The 21,117-nt window shown below is 41.1% G+C and overlaps 1 protein-coding gene across 3 annotated transcripts in view; it reads right to left on the bottom strand.

The window, feature by feature from the left end:
* FUT8 (fucosyltransferase 8) overlaps positions 1-21,117 on the bottom strand; it is a 145,835-nt gene that overhangs the window by 15,641 nt on the left and 109,077 nt on the right. For all 3 annotated transcript variants that reach the window (XM_077322472.1, XM_077322471.1, XM_077322473.1), the window contains 2 exons: positions 9,442-9,688; positions 2,651-2,827 (listed from right to left, as the gene is read on the bottom strand). In XM_077322472.1, coding sequence (XP_077178587.1) covers positions 2,651-2,827; positions 9,442-9,688 — 424 coding nt within the window. The remainder of the gene's footprint in view (positions 1-2,650; positions 2,828-9,441; positions 9,689-21,117) is intronic.

The raw sequence follows: 21,117 nt of genomic DNA, 5'->3' as shown, positions 1-21,117 counted from the left end.
AAGAATTGAGGCTTTTGAACTCTGGTGCTGGAGAAGACTCTTGCGAGTCCCTTGGACTGCAAGGCGAACAAACCGGTCAGTCCTAGAGGAGATCAACCCTGACTGCTCTTTAGAAGGCCAGATCCTGAAGATGAAACTCAAATACTTTGGCCACCTCATGAGAAGGAAGGACTCCCTGGAGAAGAGCCTAATGCTGGGAGCGATCGAGGGCAAAAGAAGAAGGGGACGACAGAGAATGAGGTGGCTGGATGGAGTCACTGAAGCAGTAGGTGCAAACTTAAATGGACTCCGGGGAATGGTAGAGGACAGGAAGGCCTGGAGGATCATTGTCCATGGGGTCGCGATGGGTCGGACACGACTTCGCACATAACAACAACAAATGGTGTAAAGAATTGACTGACTGGAAAAAACTTAGTGCACTGTAATGGACAGCTCAATGAAAGCATTGACACAGGTTGCTTTATATGGGATGGGGAAGGTGATTTTAAAAGAGAATTAAAATGTATAAAATAAATACTACTGGATCTTTCAACAGGCTTTGGTACAGGTAAATAAATAAATATAGCCATCAATGATGGATGACTAGCCCAAAAAAACCCTCCACATTCAGTGGTGATAAACCTCTAGATATGAGCACCAGGAGGCTACTTTGGGGGAGCCCTTAGCCTCTATTCCACATGTGCCGGCCCTCCAGGCCAACTGGTTGGCCACTGTGCAAACAGAACACTGGAACAGGTGTGCCACCAGTCTGATCCAGTAGGCTCCGTACTTAAAAAACAAAGCAAATTAGTCCTCATCTACCTATTCCAAGGCACGAAACAAGTTGTTGCAAGCTTATACATGCTTGCAATACTCTCTCCTTGACATTGAAGTGAATACAAAATTCCTGCATTTCTCTGTACGTACAAGAACCTCACAGAGGCTGGGATCAGGGTGATAATATGTATGATGGGAAATATAAATGGGATCAACAACACAAAATTTGACAGCTGAAATATGTGACAAAAGTGCATTTTGAGCTGCCTTCCCAAACATATGATGTGCCAATGTTTTTAGACTAACTAGAACATATGCAGAGGAGGGCAAGAAATATGATAAGGGTTTGGAGACCAATTTGTATGAGGAAAGGTCTATTTAGCAAAGAAAGAAGATGACTTAAGAGGTGATATGATAACTATATTCAAGGACTTTAAAGTTTGTCATATGGAGGATAGAGCAGAGTTGTTTGTTGCCCCAGGGGGTCAGACCGGAACTAATGGGTTGAAGTTAATTCAAAAGAATTTGCCCTCCTCTCTTGCCCTACACATAAATGTAGCCCTATATAATACTGTTTCACCTAATTTTTGTTACATTGGAACCATTTGCCTTAAAATGTTTATATAAATCAAAACCAATCAGATCTTTTACATCAATCACCAAATCCTAGTTAAACATGTTGGATGCTACTGTATTGAAAACCTTGTTGGTGAAATTGCAGCAGTAATTGCAGATAAGCTGCTTACCATTATCTACAAACTATACATCTACAAACTATACTTCTTATCAGTTGGATCTTCTTTTCTTACAACAAACTCACTTTAATTTTATTTATGTATCATAAATGTTTCTGACCTGAACCTACAGATTTCTCACGCATAATCATTTCAAAGTGCAAAAACTATTCACAGTCAGTGAATCATTATGCAATTTTAAGTAACAGTGACATGTTCTTCTTTGTCTTTTTTTAAAATCAGGAATCATCAATAAATGCCTCCCTTTTGAAAGGAAAAATTGCTAGCCATATCCTGCTCCTGACAGTAGGAAACCCTTTTCTAATTCAAGGGAGAATTTGATGGATTGTTTCAAATAGGTCTTCAAGACAGGCCACGCTTGCTCCACCCCAGACAAATGTTTTCTATTATCTGATCTAATAATGTTAACAAAGCTCCTTTGACCTTTGTCAGTCTCCACACAATAAAACAGCCCAGCATTCTTAAGAACTTTTTCAAACAGAGAAAAACAACTACATTTTTGTGGAATCTTCACAAATATGAAAAACAGAAACAGCATTTTTTTAAAGATGTAATTAACTTCAAATTCTCAAGGGGAAACATGGCTTCTTAAGCCCTAGCAATGCCACACATCTATACACCCCAATCAGTGCGTTAAAACCAGCTTATAATATCACACTGTGGTCTGCTAATGAGGGGACAAGGAGGAAGAGGGAGGGACAACAGGTACCAAATACCATGGGGTTGGGATCCAAAGAATCAGATAACTAACATGTATTCAAGAGCATTTTGAGCTAGTTCAACTCTCATGGTTTGATGCACCTTGTCTTGTATAATGATATATTATTCCTTTCCAGTTTCTAGCATGAAAGGGAGGTTAAAATGTTTATGTATGTTTTACAAAAATCTATTATATTAAGTTTTAAAACCCAAAAATCCAGAATGGTCAGAGTTCATTCATTAGTAATAGCACTGAATACATATATATAACTGTGCTGAGCTGGCCTGCCAGGAGGGTGGTATATAAATCAAATAAATAAACATGAAATATTATTGTCCCACTTACAAAAATAGATTTAAACAGACAACAAATCATGTTTAAATAAATTTATGTTATGTAAATTCACTTTTGCACCCATTATGTACACAGCTAATCTTACTTGGATTTTGCCTCTTGCAATAAAGAAGGGTCATCAGTAGCCAAATATACACGCTTTTTGTCAATGTGCATTCGTCGGGAAAGCAGTTGGAAACGTTCTTCAACATGAACCATGTATTCTTCAATTGGATGAAATGCTGCTTCTGTTCCCACTTTGTCTGTTCTTCTGACGTGAATGCTGGAAGTAAAAAGAAAAATATTTTGGATTTGTTCTCCCCAGAATAAACTTTAAATGAGCATCAGGAATACAATTTTATTCTGAAAACAGAATGTATGTAACTACAGTGTACAGAATGGTTATATGGTTTCATAGGGGAAAGTATGTTACTCTGTCCTTGAAGATCAAATTTAAGTGCTATACAGTTCTGGATGCCAATGCCAATATGTTCTATGAGTGTCAGAGTGGAATCGCACCACCTGCTGAGACTGACTGTTAGCAAATATACAGAAGGAAAAAATTAGTTGTCAATCTGTAGGATGTAAAACTCGTTTTGAGAAAATGCATATATTTCAAGTGGTATATTTCTCAAGATGATAAATTTCTTAATTCAGTACAAGATAGACTTACCCTCAGCTTTTGACTGCCATAAAGAAGCAAGTTACACTAATATGAAGTCTGTAAAAGGTCACAGATGTTTGATATTTCTGTAAGTTTTTATTTTCAAATTTAATGAAAAGTCACTTATAAACCAAGCAAATAAATCTTGGTTTCAAAGTGAGTGGGCTACCATTTATTTCATTCATAAAGGCCAGAACAGATTCAACACTATAAGTGATTCATTGTTGAGAAAATCATATATTACATAATTATATTCCAATATAATGAAACTGAAAAAGTCCAAGGAGCTACCATAGCTTTAAAGTTAGTATAAACAACAAGGAATAGAAATTATGTTTGTTTGTGTAGTAAAATGCATTGAGCTCTGCCCCTAAATAATGAGCGCCATGGCCATTATAGACATGAGGATGAAGTTGTGATTTGTTTATTCATATTTCTACCTCTTTCCATCCTAAACCTGAAGGAAAAGTTTTGGTTTTTAACAACAAAATGTGCTCATGAAGAACATGTATGATGGCTGGCTAATGTGATGTCTTCAAATCTGTGCATAGCCATTACGTGCCTTGGGCAGTTCTGAGCAAATTACTTTATCTTAGACTTTATCTTAGACTTTTTCTGCAAACTCAACTTACTCCAGATTTTTTTGGCAGCTGATCCAGAGTGGAATTGGTTTGTGCACAGTTCTTCTGCGCTCCCTAAGCATTTTCAAGGTTGTGGAGTCAGTTTATTTTCTTCCACAACTGCCTTAAAAATTATCAGGATATTTAAGGGAGGTTGATTCCAGAAATGTTGTTATCATTGGTGGTGTCATGGCACCCTGGTTTTAAAAATATCAGTATAGAAAATATCAATATATCACTCTTATTACTGTAGCGAAAATTTAAGCAGGTTCTCTAAATTTCCATATATCTTTTTTATAGTTTTTTATACATTTTTACCTCTGAGAAACCATTGAAACATGCTTAAGGCTTCAAGAAACCCCAGAATTAGTGTGATCGTGCAGAATATGGTTGGAAAGCATAGTTGTGAACATGCCTGCCCAGGGCCCCTCCCCTTCTCACAACCTTCAGGCCCATCACTGGTCATTTTGGGTGGGTTGATATGACCATATATAGTGATATCATCCGATAAATGTTTAATTACTTAAACAAAATTTTTTTTTTTAATTCCTATTCGGGAAACTCTTACAATGCCATCAAGATACCTCAGGATTTCACAAAACCCTGGTTGAGAAAGCCTGATCAAGCCCCTTCCCTGGCAGAGATATAAGGGAAAGGGCTAGATATTTTTAATGAAAGATGAGAATTCAGAGAACCTGCTTGATGGTTTATTATCATAACACTACATCAATATCTTTAGGGCCATATTAAAATATGTAACTGCTTGTCTTCAGGGCAAGGGGAGGAGAGGGAGCGGTCTGAAGATGAGGACAGTCCAATCACTGAAAAATTAGCTAGAAGAGGGTGGGACAAAGAAAGCCAACAGAAACTTTATGCACAAGGAAGAAGCCAATTCAAAATTGGTTTCCCCAAAAACTTGGCATAAAATTGGTTTCCAAAAGAAATACATTACCACCCCCCCCCCAAAAAAAAGCAAAACCAAAAGGCACAAACTTGGAAATGCAATAAGCTGAGTATAGAACCAGAACCAGCAGGAAAAAGTGTGGAAAAGCCCTTAGTCTAAAGGATAAAGTCTTGTCACTCTGCCACAACCTTACTGTCATGGTTGATACAGAACATGTACTGGAAGCTCCATGGCCGTTGTGGGGGATTAGGTTTGATGGCTTCAGGTGGTTCTCTTCTTCCAAAGTGGACAAATTGCTAGGGTCAGTGAGGGTGAGCACTTGCCCTCTTGATCCCTGTCTATCATGGCTGCTCAAGTAGAGTGACCAGCAGATATGTGACCCACTGTGGGAGATTGTCAACCTCTCCCTTTCATAGGGGGAGTTCTCTCAGAGGCTCAAGGTGGCAGTCGTTCATCCTCTGCTGAAAAAAACAATGGTGGATCCACTGGACCCTGCCAGCTAACGCCCGGTATTGCATCTGGCATTCCTGGGTAACAGTAGAAAAGGCTGCTGCGGAGCAGCTCCTGGCATTTTTGAAATAAACTTCGGCCCTGGTCCCATACCAGTCTGGCTTCCATGCTGGCCATGGGATGGAGACCATGCTGGTCACTCTGATGGACGATCTCCAGTGCCAACTAGATCAGGGTGGTTCAAACATTCTTGTTCTATTAGATCTGTCAGCTGCATTTGATGTGGTCGACCACAAGCTCTTGGCCTGCCACCTAATTGAAACTGGGATTGGGGGAACAGCCTTCAAGTGGCTGAACTCCTTTCTTAAGAACAAGTCACAAAGGGTTGCAGTAGGGGAAGAGTTGTTGTACTCCTTTGTACTCCCGTGAGGGGTATCTCAATACTATCCCCCACACTTTTTAACATCTATAAGCGTCCTCTGGCCCAGTTGGTCCAGAGTTATGGGCTGGGATGTCACCAATATGTGGATGACACACAGCTCTATCTCCTGATGAATGGATGGCCAGATAACCCCCCAGAAACATTTGCCAGTTGTTTGAAAGCAGTGGCTGGATGGAGTAGGAAGAGTCGCCTGAAACTCAACCCCTCCAAAACAGAGGTCCTGTGGCTAGGTAGAAGACAGAAGGATCAGGAAGCATGCCTTTCCTGCCTGGATGAGGTGCAACTAACATTTGCACCCCTGGCCAGGAATTTGGGGGTAATTTTGAATGCCTCCTCATCTATAGAGGTGCAGGTCATTAAGTTAGCCCAGATGGCATTTTTCCATCTGTACTAGCCACAGCTACTAGTGCCCTACCAGTCCTCTGAACACCAGGCAACGGTGCACTTTGCTCTGTGGGTATGAATCTGTTGGTTGTCCTGGCCCCCTGGGAGGCATGCCTAGCCTCAACCAGGGCCAGGGCTTTTTCAGTCCTGAACCATACCTGGTGGAATGAGCTCCCAGAAGAGCTGTGATCCCTGTGTCAGGGTCCGCCGGGTCTTTGCCACGCTTCGGGTCCGCCACGTTGTTCGGTGAGGGAGACCCGGGACTAGAAGGCTTTATCTGTAGGAAACAGCGTCTCAGAATGGAGTCGGTATTCTCTCTCCCGCTCCTGGGTTCAGGGTAGTTCCGTCACTACGCCTCCAACCCCATCTCCTCATTGACGCTTCCTTAAGTAGCCTCTCTAGCCCCTGTCTCCACCCTCCGGGCTTCTCAGGCGGACCTCGCCCTTCCGGGACTCCGCGTCTCTCCGCCACCGCCCCGCCCTGGGTTTCTCCCTTGCTCTCCCCGCTTGTACTGACTGCCCCTGTGCTACCGTTTCCCCCACCCCTGGTGAACTGATTCCCCACATCACTTTATGTAAGTTTCGTATCCAAAGAGGGTCTGCCGGGATCTCTTCCTCTGGATCTTCCTTTCTTAGGTTTCCGCTCCTGTCAGCAGGCTCCTTCTCCGGACCCCCCGCGCTGCCCAAACTAGTCGTCCTCGACACCCTGACAGAGATTTCAGAGTTTTGCAGGGCCTGAAAAACAGAGCTCTTCCACCAGGCATTTGGTTGAAGCTGGGTGCAGGGCCTGGGGTCATGAGATTGGGTCCCCCCTCCCTCCTGGATTTCCGGACTGAGTGTTAGACCTGGTCCGGACCTATTGGACAATCTCTCTCTTGGCTACTTGTTATCCGTTAGTAATGGTATGGTGAATTGTTGCCAGGGCAATGAGCCACTGGGGGGGGGGGGATTGGTTATTTCTGTCATCTTGAAATTTTTGTAATTATGGTGTTGTTCACATTTTATAGTATGTTTTAGGATGTTTTTAGATTATTGATGTATTATGCTTTTACTGATTGTAAACCACCTTGCAAGGAAAAGTGTATACTCTAAGTTCTATAGTAGTAGGGTCAGATACAAATGTAGTAATCAGTTTCCTGCCAGTTCTAGAATTTTGTCATAAAAATCCATGTTATGCAACATTAAAAACTGCTACTTCAAAGGAAAACAACGTATTTATATATTTTAACTATCTTTCAGGCGCAGAAGAGGAACAGAAACAACAGCTGACTAGAAGCCTAATAGAGAACTATAATAAGATGATCTAAAGTTTCTAGAATAGGGAAGGAGACTCATTGTGCATTCACTTTCTTATAGTTATCAAAAAAATTATCCTGTATCAGTGTAATGGCTGATTGGCAGCCCAAACATTGCAAAAGGCAGCCACATTCATTAATAGAAGAAACCATTTTGAGTCCCTCATTTTAAAGACAGACACATAGCCCTGAAAACTGTACATGGGGTGGGGGTGAGGGGACTGACTAAGGAGTTGAAGCACTTTTTCCTATAATCATTCTTGTGTGTATGTACTTTTATAGTTTGAAAAAGAGAGTAATAGAATACTTTATGGCAATATACATTTATTAAAGATTATATTATATTTTGTGAAGTGTTATACTCTTTTATCATACCACATAAAATGTACATGTCCATCCAACAACATGCCAGCCCTTTGATTGGCCCATGGGGGAAGGACCCTTCCACTGAGGACCAATCTGAGGGCCACTGTACTCTTCCCTTGGTCTTTGATTTGCCATCAGTGTTTGCACTTAGTGGGATGGCCCCCTCCCCCATGAGGGCCAATAGAGGGTCAGCAGGTCATTGGGAGGATGGCCCTGTCCTTCAGCAAGACTCCACACCTCGCAGCAACCTCCTCCCATGGACTGTGTGCCAGCCAGGTAAATCCCTTCTCTGCTTCCTTGCCACCAGGGGGGGAAGGTTTGGCCCAAGCTGGGTGCCTCCACCATAGAGGCCCTGGAGTTCTTGCTACCTGCTTCACTGCCCCCAGGGCTGTGAGAAGTCCTCCAACTCTTGCACTCAGGTCCACAGTTCTTCCTGGCCTTCATGCTGCCATTTGGAATGGAGAAGGTCAGCCGCATCCTCTTCCTGCCACTGGGGATGAGGAGGGTCAGCTTCTTCCTCTGCAAAGGTCACACCATTGTCACCTAGCTCCTTACTCCGCCTTGCCTTCCTGGTTGCCCACATCACCTAGGAGGCAGTGAAGATTGCTGGGGCCTCCACGAATGAGGCACCAGTCCCCTCCATCTTCTGGTGGTGGCTAGAGATGCCTGCCTCCTTGGCAGAGCCGGGGGGGGGGGAGTGCCAGCCTCCAGCCTTCTTTTAAAGCAGGCTTCACAGCTAGCACTTAAGAAATGTATAAACACTGAGGTAGTTAATAATTTGACTTCTTCTCAAATCTCCAGAATTAGAAATCATCAAATGGAACTAATTGACAGATTCATGACATGGGAGCAAAAATGCATCTTACATAACAACCTGTGAACTCATTAACACAAAATGGTGATGGCCACTAGCTGAATGTCATATTATGGATAATACTGTAAATCCCATGATTGAGCTTTCTCCTTTCTTTTTATTATTAAATCCAATTGCAACAACTGCAAATTTGTTCAGGATAAACAAGAGGTGAAAAATATTTAGCCCCTCCCCCCAAATACTGTTTTTAGTTAGCAAGATGTGAGCAAGGCTGTTAACAATAGGGCATTAATTCATAGGGTCAACATAAGTTGGAAACAAGTTGACAATAAACACACACCATACTGCTTTCTAAATCTACACTACTTTCCTCAAGTTTCTTGTCCTTTGGGGGGAAGTAAATGCAAAAAGCTTAAGGGGAGATTTAGGTCAAGGAAAAAATGTTGTCAAACTGCTGGGAGACCTTCTAATACATAGAGTATATAGAACTTTCATATTCAGATACAGTATTACTAAATGCCAGCAGCCAGCAATTGGGACTAACTGGAGAGGGAAGAGAAAGGAAGTTATAATTAACGTACATAATTAATTTTTTTTTTTTACTGTAAGCCACTCTGAGCAACATGGTAGAGTGGTATAGAAATATAGTAGATAAATAAATACCTAAGTAATAAACACTGGGAAGAAGCAGGAAGATACATGTCTTCGGATACTGGTTTGTCAGCATGAAATAACAAGGAACAAGAATCATTTTTAAGAAGACGGTGTTCTTTTTTTCTGATGCATTTTAACTAGTGAGTTCTCCAGGGATATTTGGCAGATCAATGTTGGAAATAGAATGGACTAGATTCTACTGGTATCTGGAAGTAGGATGCTAGACTACAGTCTAAATTCTACAGATTTCTATGGGACTTATTTTCAAATAAGTTTGCAGAATTAGTTGTCAGACAAATACTTACCCAATAACTGGATGCTTAAAACCAAGCTTCCTTGTAGCTTCTTCCATTTCTTTTTCTAACCAAGGCTGTGGACGAATCAAGTATTTGACAAACTGTGAGACCCACCACACTGCAGGATCTCCATGAACACGAATTAATCTATCAGCCAGATCTTCCGGAATAGCCAATGGTAAATATGGAGGCCTTGGATGCAGGCTATCAACTATTGGTAGTTCTATTACTTGAACATCTTTATCATTTGTTTCCCCTGAAAGACATCACATGAATAAAGAACTTCATGAATGCAGGTTATAATATTCCAACATGTACTCTGGAGAACAAATATGTACTCTGGAGAACATTTTAGATCTAGAGGTAAAATAGCCAAACTTTTCATTGTAGGGATCTAATTCTGTACTTTTTTTCAATACATTGTTCAAATAACCCACCATTTTTCTTCTTTAGTCTTCTCAGACTACATTTTCAAACTAGAACGGACTAGATTCTATTGATATTTGTAAGAAGGATGCTAGACTACAGTCTAACAATATTACTAAACATAGCCATTTTCTGTGTCCACTATTATTAAGATGAACACAAAAGAAAGATTTTTAAAACTCCATCGTGGGGGAAGGGAGAAACTTGACAGAAATGGCAAAGGAAAGCTAAGAGCAGATCCAGCATTTACAACATCAAAACATGACTGAAATGTATGAACAACAATTCATAGATCTAATTATTAAGATGATTTTGGCAACTCAAGAGTAACTTGGATCTGTTTGAAAGCAAAAATTTTCCTTCAGAATCTCCTGAGGTTTATGCATTTGCTTAGTATCAGGATACCTCAAGAACTGTCTCCTCCCATACTATTCAGCCCAGGCTAGTTGTCAACACGGCTCTGTTCTTTCTGCCCCTTCAGAAGTAAGGCAGATAGCAACTAGAGACAGGGCATTTTCTGTGGTGATACCCAGCCTTTGGAATGCCCATCTCCTTTATTTATTTTATTATTTACATTTTTAGACCATCCCAATCAAGCCTGTAATTTCAGAGCAGTTTACATCAATGCCAGGTATGGCAGGTATAACTCTTCAAAGGACACAGGCAAACCAGATTGATGATACTATTTTTTTTTTACTCAAAATGCAAACCTGTTTAAAACATTAACACTCTTACAGTATTTCCTTAAAGTATCTCCCTGATGCTCAGCTTTCCACCACCATTTACTCATTAGCGCTGAGACAGTATGCAGGGATATAGCCTCTGGCAATAGCTCATGGGCTACAGAAGAGCCCTGGATGGGCTGGTTCAGGCCTGAAGGCTTACCTGGTATCACATTACCTGGCATCACATTAAGACATATTTTTTTAAATCCAGGCTTTAATTAGGGGAGTTATATCTTACCAGCTTTTTAATGGTCTGTATCTGTTTTATTGATACTTTTAATGATATTTATGTGCAATGGCTCAATTGTAATATTGTGACATTTTAATTGTAAACTGGCTCCAGCAGGTAGCATTGAAATAACCTAAGTAAATAAAATATTTATTTATTTACATTTATATACTGCCCTCCCTTAAGGCTCAGGGCAATTTACATTAAAAAATACCATGTTGAGTGCATATGCTAACTACAAATAATTCAAGGGTTGCTGATACATGTGGAAATTTAAGTCTAGGGTCCATTCTGCACAACTTAAATGTAGCCGAAGTCTTGCCTTTTGTAAACGCTATTAATTTAACATTCCGCATGATGTTGTAAACAAACCACAAAACTCCCGCCAAACTCCAGCAACAATCGGAATTTTATAGCACTTAGGGGGAAATCCAGAAAAATGGATTCCCCCTGAAAAAAACGCTATACTTCTGAGCACAAGCTGCAACACTTCAGCGAAAGACATGTGTGTTCTCAAAATAGCAGTAGAAAGAATGTCCCTCCCTAGTTCTCGCCCCTGAGCTTCTGGAGACGCGATTGCCATTTTTCCCCCCTTAAACCCACGAAAGCAATAAATAAGCAAGGCTTCTCCAGCTGAAGTCCCTCCACAAGCAATTCAGAAGTGCTTAACAGTAAAACAAAGCTCCCTTCTGCAATTGTCTTTAATGTTCCCAAGCACAATACAGCCCCCGTTTTGACACTGCCCGTAATTTTGGCCAGAAATTGCACCCATGGGGGGAGGGATTTTTTTTTTACTTGAAGAGTGTGTAAACGATTAAGTGCCAGCTCCTACGAAGGAACAAATAGTCATTGCTACTGGTGTTTTCAGGTTCTTAAAAAAACAGTTTTTAAAGGTAAAGGGGCTTTTCGGGAGCACAAACACAACAGTTCATTGGCTGTTCTGTTTGATTGGCGGCCAGGGGCGGGAAGAAGCACAGAAAAAATATTGCCTCCTTTGTTGCAATTCCAGCAAGACTGGAAACCTGTGGGGAATGAATAGACCGCTACTGGGACTTCAGTATTCTGCTAGAATTGAAGGTGTGCAGAATGATGAAATTCTACTATTAAATATAGCATTTCTGCACACTGCAAACATTTAGCAACATTGGTCATTGTGTGGAATGGCCCTAGGTAAAATTACCTGATATATTTGCTAACTAGTCTCTACCAATCTTTAAAAATTGGATTAAGAGTGGTAGCTAAGAATGTGAAGCTGATAATCTCCAATTAAGCTTGTTCTTCAACTATCACCAGTAAAAATGTAACATGTTGAGCAGAAACCTGCACAACAGAAGCCCTGTTGCCATCTTCTACATCAGCAATTGCAGCAACAACAGGAAAACTACACAAACTATCACTGTGTGGAAACTCACCATACTAGACACCATATACTTGGATTTCTAAAACAACTTTTGACAAAATCCATCCAAGGATTTCCCTAAATTAGACAATAAGCCTTTTGTGTATTAGAAACTTGTAAACAGGAAACAAGTTTAACAGGAAGATATTTTCAATTAAAGGATATAATTTGGTTTTGAAAGTATGATTAAAATTTATTATCCAGTTTTAAAAGAAATATATTGATAATGGTACACAGTTAAATCATCTTTAAATCCTGATGTTTCTCCATCAAACTCTGCATTAATTAATGAGCATTCAACAGATAGTTCAGTGTTTAAATGAATTTAAGGATTGGAAGAAGAATTTCAATGCCATGGGATAACTGATAAGGGGTTATCAGGCGTTAAATTTGAAGATGTGCTTGTTTGTTTTTAAAGGGGAACAGACCACCTTTATTTCATTTTGCAGTCATGTTATTGAGATATAATAGTAGTTTAACTCAAAAACAGCTCTTGTGCTTATAAATAGCAGTGATGGCTACCTGATGGTTTAAGTACTGAAATCTATTTCTTCTTATTAAATCTAGAGAATGTCCTGAGACCAATTTTGAAGAGGGGCTGGTTAGAAATCTCATAAATAAATAACGAACCAAACAAATAAATATGTTAGAAAATAGAACAAGGTTTTGCATACCAATACTGATTTAAAGAAACTGCAGAAGAATTGGAAATGTGTGGTACTTAAAATCTGGTTTTTTCCACACTGGCTTATCTTACTCAAGGTAAACTTGTTTTTTCCCCATGTTTCTCACACAACTTCAAAACCATCTCACCACCATTTAATTCTTTCCCCATTTCCCACCAATAATGCCTGATCTGGGAATCTGAACAAGGTTTTTCACACTGGCATTCATAGAATCGTAGAATCATACAGTTGGAAGGAACCTCCAAAGTCATCTAGTCTAACCGCCTGCAGAGTGCAGGAAATTCACAACTCCCCCCCCCCCCAAAAAAAAAAAAAACCAGAATCCCTGGCCAGTCTAGCATGGAGGAAATTTGCCTCCTGACCCCAAAGTGGCAATTGGCATTTTCTGCCATGCACGAAAAGGTCACAATCCTTTTTGCCCAGCAACTTACAATCGGCCTAAATTCACAGAATCAGCATTTCTGTGAGGTGGTTATTTAGCTTCTGTGTAAACACTTCCAAGGAAAGAGAACCTACCACCTCCCGAGGAAGTCTATTCTACTCTGTCATTCAAAGGCAACCCACCTGCTGAAGTCCTCTCTAAAACAGCAGGTTTTAGCAGTTTAAATTTTTTACAATTTGCATGCCAGCATTTCAAAGTTTCGGCCTGCACTGGCAAAAGTCCCATTGCCCTAGGGAGGTCTGGTACCAGCAGCCAATCACTGTCTTCATTTGTGTTTCTCTATTTGAATTCAAAAGTACATTTTTGGACCTTGGATGGTATTTTCAAAATGCTTTTTGCAGTGTATGGATTTGCCTTATTAATTTCGGTAGCAACCTATAGGTGTTTGTTTCAGTCACAAGACCTGATACCTCCTGTGGGCACTTCTTTTATAAAACATGCGCAATCTTAGGCTGCTTTCAAAAATAAACATTCTCAGTTAGCACAATGAAATAAGCACAATCAGCTGTTATCCTTGCTATGATGTCATGCAGTGAGTTATTCACCTAATGCGAATTCAAACTCCAACTAGATGCCAATCAGGAATCCTGCTCTACCGTTGGAAAAGAGCACCAATCAGTGTAAAGACACCTACTCCAAGTTCAAGCCACAAACGACATGTGAGGGAAGGAAACTGGCCTGTATCATAGCCCCTCTGAGCTTGATGGGTCGCTTCAGTGCCCCAGTGCATGCACACCCTCCCCCCCTCCCAAAAAAAACTGATCTACTATGAATGAGAATGAATAGTCTCCTGACAGGGAAAACTCAAAAAAACAGGGTGACTGTGAACTGAACCTGATGAAAGTACAATAGTCAAAGCTGAAATAACAGCAGGGAAAACTTGAAAGGCAGGTACAGAAATACATGAGATCAGTGTTGGGCATGTTGGTCAAGTATAATGTTTTTTAAACATATTTTGGTCATGTTAAAAAATATTGGGTTGTAACATACCCCATAATCCAGAAGCCACTCTGTTGCGTTGGGTTAAAGGATATGCCTCCCTTTCAGATGTAGGATTGATCTGTTGCTATTTACTACTGCTAAACTGCCAATAGAAGCAAAATTGAAAATGTCAGAACCCCTCTCCAAGGATGAATATGTAGACTATCTTATTAATTTAATTATTACCAAAGGGTCCAGAAGAATAATTTTCAAAGTTCAGATAAATGTATTGTGCATCAGGCATTGTTTATACTGTATTAGAATAAGAAGAGGCAAGGTATTCCTTAGGCATTTTATTAATTATGCCTTTTTTGTAGTTCGGTATATAAAATATTATTTGTTGTGTTACATTTTGTATTTGTGTTTTGTGCTATATATTAAAAAAATAAGATAATGTAGAAAAAACAGGAAGCGGAGCATAGGAGTAAATGGACAGTTCTTTCAGTGGAGACAAGCAAACAGTAACTTCCACAAGAATCAATACTGGGAGCAGTGTTATTTAAATGGTTTATAAATTATCTGACATGAAAGGTGAACAGTTAACTGTCTGGATGTGCAGATGTCCCCAAATTATTCAGAATGGTGAGAATCATAGAGGATTGTAAAAACCTCCAAAAGAGCTTTCGAAGTTGGGTGAACTATGTTGGAAATGAGGTTCAATTTAAGTGTAAAGTAAGACATGCATATACGTAAGATGCAGTTTGAACTGGCAGTGACTAAGAAAGAGATTGAGGTTGCGGTGAACAACCTATTGAAAATGCTGATTAGTGTGTTATGAGGTAGCAACAGAATGGAAAGAATGGAATGGAAAGAAAAACAAACTGTTAGAAATACCGTGGTATAAAACTGTGGTATGGCCTACACTTGAAATACTATGAACAACTGTGATTGCTGCATCTCACAAAAGACGCTGTAGTACTAGAAAAGGTGCTGATAAAAGCAACCATAACGGTTAAGTCATATGAAGAAAATCTAAGGAGTTTGGAGATTTTTTAAACTTTAGAGGAAAGACAGCAAGGAGGGATATTACAGTGGTTTATAAAGTTATGCATAGGATAGAAGAAGTTCTTTACCCTATAATGGTAATGGTCAGTACAGTTAAGAAAGAAAAAGGGAAATACTTTTAACTCAAAGCATAATTAAGAGGTGGAATACACTGTCACAAGATGATCTGAGGACAACTAATTTTGTTGGCTTTAAAAGAGGATTAGACAAGTTGGGGTCACCAGCCTTTGGCTAGCATACCCCAGGAGCTTTTGTGGACACGGCTGGGCATCACTCCTGGTCACATAACTATAAGTGACAGCATGAATCACAGGTCTGATGCAGGACAGCTGCTCTTTAAGTATTTATGAAATCCTTGACTTTGGCAAAGTGGGCATCTAATTTACGGTAATCTTCATAACAACCAGCAGAGTCCTAATTAATCTTCTAACACCTGTTCCTGTTGCTAAAAAAAAATGATCAGGTTTCTACACAGCAGCATCATTCTTGCAGCTTTCATTTAAGACTGTAATAAAATTACAGCAATTGAGAAAAGCATTAATTCCCATCCTAAAGTCCCACTGGGAGATACAGTTTGGGGAGAAAGGTATGGAGGGGGACACCCCTTCCACTCAGCCCAATGCATTTTAAACTTTCTTCCCTTTCCCAGTTATAGATATTTCAGCTCTGACATCTTGGCCTGCTAACATCATCTTATGCAATTATTTAAAATTTGAACTTAGCACCTACATGTTGCCTAGGAGAGATCCAAGTACAATTTCTTCCAAGTAGAAACAAATATCATTAAAACTGCAGTAACTTCAGCACTGACTTAAGAATGCAATCATTTATTTTGTTTAAGAGCCTATGAAAGTATCCTCATTTGAAGCCAGAAAAGGAACTCTCACACCATAATAAATTAAAGCGTGAAACATTATTTTTGTTTTTACAAAACAGAACAGTGTATATGCTGTAAGATCAAAATAATTGTGATGGCCTCTCTGTGTGTATTATGTGTTTTAATCACCTACAGGGTGGAAAGAAAAGTTTGCTGCTCTAATGCCAAGTAAAGTAAAAAAATAGACAAATAAATTTAATCTTTTATACTTCATTCCTTTTCTAAGTAGAATGTCAGTTTTGCATTCAGTAAGATGTATGTTTAATTAAGATAAGACAGATACACCTTCTAGAATGCAAAACTGACATTTTAGCCAGGAAAGCCTGCCAATAACAGAAAATCTTTGCTGAATGCACAAATATGTTTTCAAAATAAAACAACCTAATCTACAAAGTACAGAGAATAGAATAACCACTAAATAACTTTTGAAGGGCAAATAACAACGCAAAATGAAACTCACATGAGCAGAGGGCTACTTATGCAAGAGACTGACTGGAAGAGTAATGCTAATATGGAAGAAGGAACTGGGAAGTCTAAGACATCCCCCCCCCATATAATTGAAATGTATCATTTTTACCAGTCTTCCAAAAAAAGCACAGAGACACAGAGAAAGAGAGAGGGAGAAAGACAGTCTCTCTGGTTTGCTAGTAGCACAACAGCAACATTCCGCCCCCCTGGCCCATTGCTCAAAAGATCAATTTGAAAACCCCTTCATTGTTCAAAATGCTTTAACTTATCTACGTTTTATACGTACAATCGGTATATATCTGGCTGATACCAAGCCATACCAAGTTCACACCTACTCGGTGATGCCATTTGTGCTGAAATTACTTGATTTTGTGACTTTGTAGAATTGTCTTTTCAGGTAACAATTCTTTTCATATGAAGAATAAAACATTTGAGTGACAAAACCAGCTGAATGACAATGTAAACTGATATTGCAAATCACAAACATTTAAAATTATGTGATAGCTTCTTGTAATCAAGTAATGATCATAACATTAACTTTTAAAATACTATTTTCAGGTAATTTGTGGTTTTGAGGGTATGAGACATAGGAATAATTGCAGCCATCATCTGTACACCGCCCGTGGCGCCGCGGGCGCCACGGCCTAAATAAACGAGTAAGGCATTCTGGGGCGGGATGTGTCCGGGATGAGGAAGGGTCCGGATTGGACCCTTCCTCATGACAGACAATCGGAGGGACCAATCGGCAGGCGCAAAGCGCCTGCCGATTGGTCCCTCAGATTCCCAGCTCCAGCAACTGCGAGCCGCACGCAGTGCGGCTCGCAGTTGCTCCCGGCCTGACGCGGTGAGAGGTGCGAAGCGCCTCTCGCCGCGTCAGGCCGCCGCCCGAGGGAGCCCCCGGCAGTCGCGCGCAGTGCAGCTGCCGGGGGCTCCCTGCCCAGCGTCCTGATGCGCCAAGAGGCGCGAAGCGCCTCTCGCCGCGTCAGGATGCCGCCAACAAAAGAGCAGGACTCCAGCCGCTCGCCAGCCACTCGCCGAAAGACCAGGACTCCAGCCGAAAGACCAGGACTCGCCAGCTGCTCGCCAGCCGCAAAAGTAGTCCCCCCCATACCCACTCTCACTCCTGGGGGCTGCTAGCGCCCATTGCATTTTTGCGTGCAATGGGCTTTTTGGCTAGTATATGATAATCTAGAACACAAAAAACATCATATACTTAATTTCTTCCCTCTTCTATTGTTTTTTAAATGTATTGTGTATTTCATTCCAGTAACAGGCTTCTACTCAGAAACAATTACAATAATATTAATTTGTTATTTAACCACTGGACATAATATACATGACAGCTTGTGTGACATGCTACCACAATAAGGCAAAAAAATTTATGGTAAACAGACATGATAAAAATTTAATCCAGTGACCTCCATTACAACAAAAAACAGTTATAGAAATGACAATTCTGCATTGCAACCTGAACAGCTTAAAAAACCAACAGTATGCCATGTAACATTTGTTGTTGTTATGTGCGAAGTCGTGTCCGACCCATCGCAACCCCATGGACAATGATCCTCCAGGCCTTCCTGTCCTCTACCATTCCCTGGAGTCCATTTAAGTTTGCACATTAAACATTAAACATTAAAGCAACTCTTATTTTCTGCTCAGACCAATTTAGTCTTTGTCAAGATGGGCCTCCCCAAAACCTTACAATTGAGTATAAAAGGCCACAGTACTGTGCTTAGGCATGTGCACTTAGGATCACTTGGGTCGAAAAATCTCCGAAGCAGGGCTGCTTTGGAAACAGATCACACTTTACTTTACCTCACTTCTTATTTTCAAACCAACTATTATTTTGGATTTTAAGTGTGGAGTGGGGTCTGGGGGTACTTTGGAGTTTGCAGTTTATTTTCCTTGTGTTTCTTTCATCTTTTTTATCTGACTGAGAGACAGCATTGCTTGGCTTTTCTTCTTGGGGTGCTGCTGTGTTGCTTTTTACAGTTCTTTTTTACAGTTCTTTCAGTGTTGTTTTTGCAGTGGGGGTAGCCCACCTTGGGGTGGGTGGCCTGCTGCCCTGCTGTTGTTGTTGTTGCTGTTTTGTTGGGGGGCACTACTTGCTGTGGATGGTTAATCCATTCTCCCAGTTTGGTTGCTGTTGTTGTTGTTGTTGTGGGTTGCCCACTTTGGGTGCTGTGTGAGTTGCCCGCTGTTGTGCTCTGGTTTGCTGCTGCTGTTGTAGTCTTGGTTGCACTGTTTGGTTCTTCCTGGGGTGCCCAGGAGTTCATAAGTGCAGTGGTATAGGAGCCAGGGGTGAAGAAGACAGTAGTTGACTGATGAGCACTTAGTGTAGTAGTTAAAGGTGGTGGCCTGTGACCTGTAGAGGTTTTATTCCTCACTCCACTGTTCCAACGTGTGGACATCTGGGAGGCTTTGTCTAACTCTTTCCAGAACTGTTCTCACAGAGCAGTTCTGTCAAAGCTCTCTCAGGGTGTCTGGCATGAGGAGAGGAAAGGAAAAGCGATTGTAAGCCACTTTGAGACTCCTTTGGGTAGTGAAAAGCAGTTTATAAAAACCAGCAGCTAGTCTAACTCTTGACTTTTTTGTATTTGTTGGGAGGGGGAGGCTGGATGGGAGAGCCTGTGATGATGGGAACATGGATTATGTGCTTAGGCCACCCTGAGCTCCTCCACTGGAGGATAGTAGGGTTGGTGAATGTGATAATCCTGCTGAGTAGGAAGAAGGTGTCCATGTGACACTACCTCCCCTTGAAGAAAAAGAGTTGGTTCTTATATGCCGCTTTTCTCTACCAGAAGGAGTCTCAAAGCAGCTTACATTTGCCTTTCCTTTCCTCTCCAAACAACAGATATCCTGTGAGGTGAGTGAGGCTGAGAGAGCCCTGATATTACTGCTCAGTCAGAACAGCTTTATCAGTGCTGTGGGAGCCCAAGGTCACACAGCTAGCTGCATGTGGGGGAGGAGCGGGTAATCAAACCCAGCTCACCAGATTAGAAAGCCGCACTCCTAACCAGTACACCAAGCTGGCTCTTGCTTTCCAAGGCTTCCCCAGTGCTAATAGATTGTTGGTGTGAATTTGTTCTGCCCACCAATTACCCAGACATTCCATCTGGTGATTGGTGGGCCTCCAGGTCCCCCCCGGAGGCTGGCATCCCTAGCCCACTATTGATGTTGTAAAATTTCCCACACACACACCCTTGCCAGGCACCCCCTCTTCTCCAGGAGAACCTAGATGAGCTCTGAGTGGACTTCAGTGGTTCTCCAGTTCTCACCTGGAGGCTGACACTCATGAATGGCTTGGGCTGCCACCCACAGCTGTCTCCTGGAGCTCCCTTTCCCCAGGGGAGGTGATGGGAATGGGAACTGTTCTCTGTGTGAAGATAAGCAGCAAATCCTATTTATTTCCATCATCTCCTGCCTGGAGGGTGGCATCTGTATGCTAGACCGGAGTGAGAGAGAGCATCCCTCCCTGCTTTGGGAATGTTCAGGATTCCACCATCTCTGTGGCCCAGGTGGGGGGAGGGGGTTGAGTTAGAGGCTCCAAACTTTCAGGGTACCTCTGTGAGCCTCTTCTCTGATTTACCCCCATGTTTCAAGAAGATTGGACCAGGAGGTCCAATTCTAGGGGATCCCCATTCTCTCTTCATTATATCAATTAATGAGAAAAAACACCACTGGAAGTAATGGACTCATTATGTTCTATGGTGTTTTCCCACCTTGGGATATAATGGAGAGGATAGGGGGGTCCCTCTTTGGGAGACTCTAGAATTGGATCTCCTGGAACAATCTTTTTGAAACTTGGGGTACAGTTAGAGAAGAGCCTCCTGAACATACCCTGAAAGTTTGGAGTCTTTAACTGTAACTGTACGGCAATGGCGCACTGAATTTAATGGCTGCTGAAGCGCTTCAGATATCTCTGAAGCTTCAGTCAAAGCTTCAACAGTCTGAAGCAGCTAAATCCAAAGCGGTCTAAAGCAGCAGCGGCATGGATTTTTTTCTTAGCACACATGTCTAGTACTGCTTTCTGGAGCTTTCAGAGCAATGTACAATACACACATGTGTGTAATGTGCCATCAACTTATGGCAAAGCAAGCTTGGAGTCATAGCAAGGAAGTGTCGCCACATTTCTAAAATTTCTCCACATCCAAGGTCCTCTCTTGTAAACAATATTTCAAAATGCCGGTTTTCTTTCAAACTTTTCAGTTTTATTTTTCCTGTAATGCAAAGGGACCATGCCTGTATGTATGTTCATAGTCCCTCAACAGCAATTTGTCCCCATTCATAATTAAAGAGCAGAATACATTGGACAAATACCAGATCACCATTTTTAAAGGTCTACTCACATCTTCTGTGTCAAGATTCTAAACAGCTTAGATCATGAGTGTTTCCACACTAGCATTATCATTCAGATTTGCGTTTTTAAAGAGTTGAGTTTTGCCCC

This window comes from Paroedura picta, chromosome 2 (genome assembly GCF_049243985.1).
Source record: "Paroedura picta isolate Pp20150507F chromosome 2, Ppicta_v3.0, whole genome shotgun sequence".
Classification (NCBI taxonomy): Eukaryota; Metazoa; Chordata; class Lepidosauria; order Squamata; family Gekkonidae; genus Paroedura; species Paroedura picta.
This window is presented reverse-complemented; position numbering and strand designations above follow the sequence as displayed.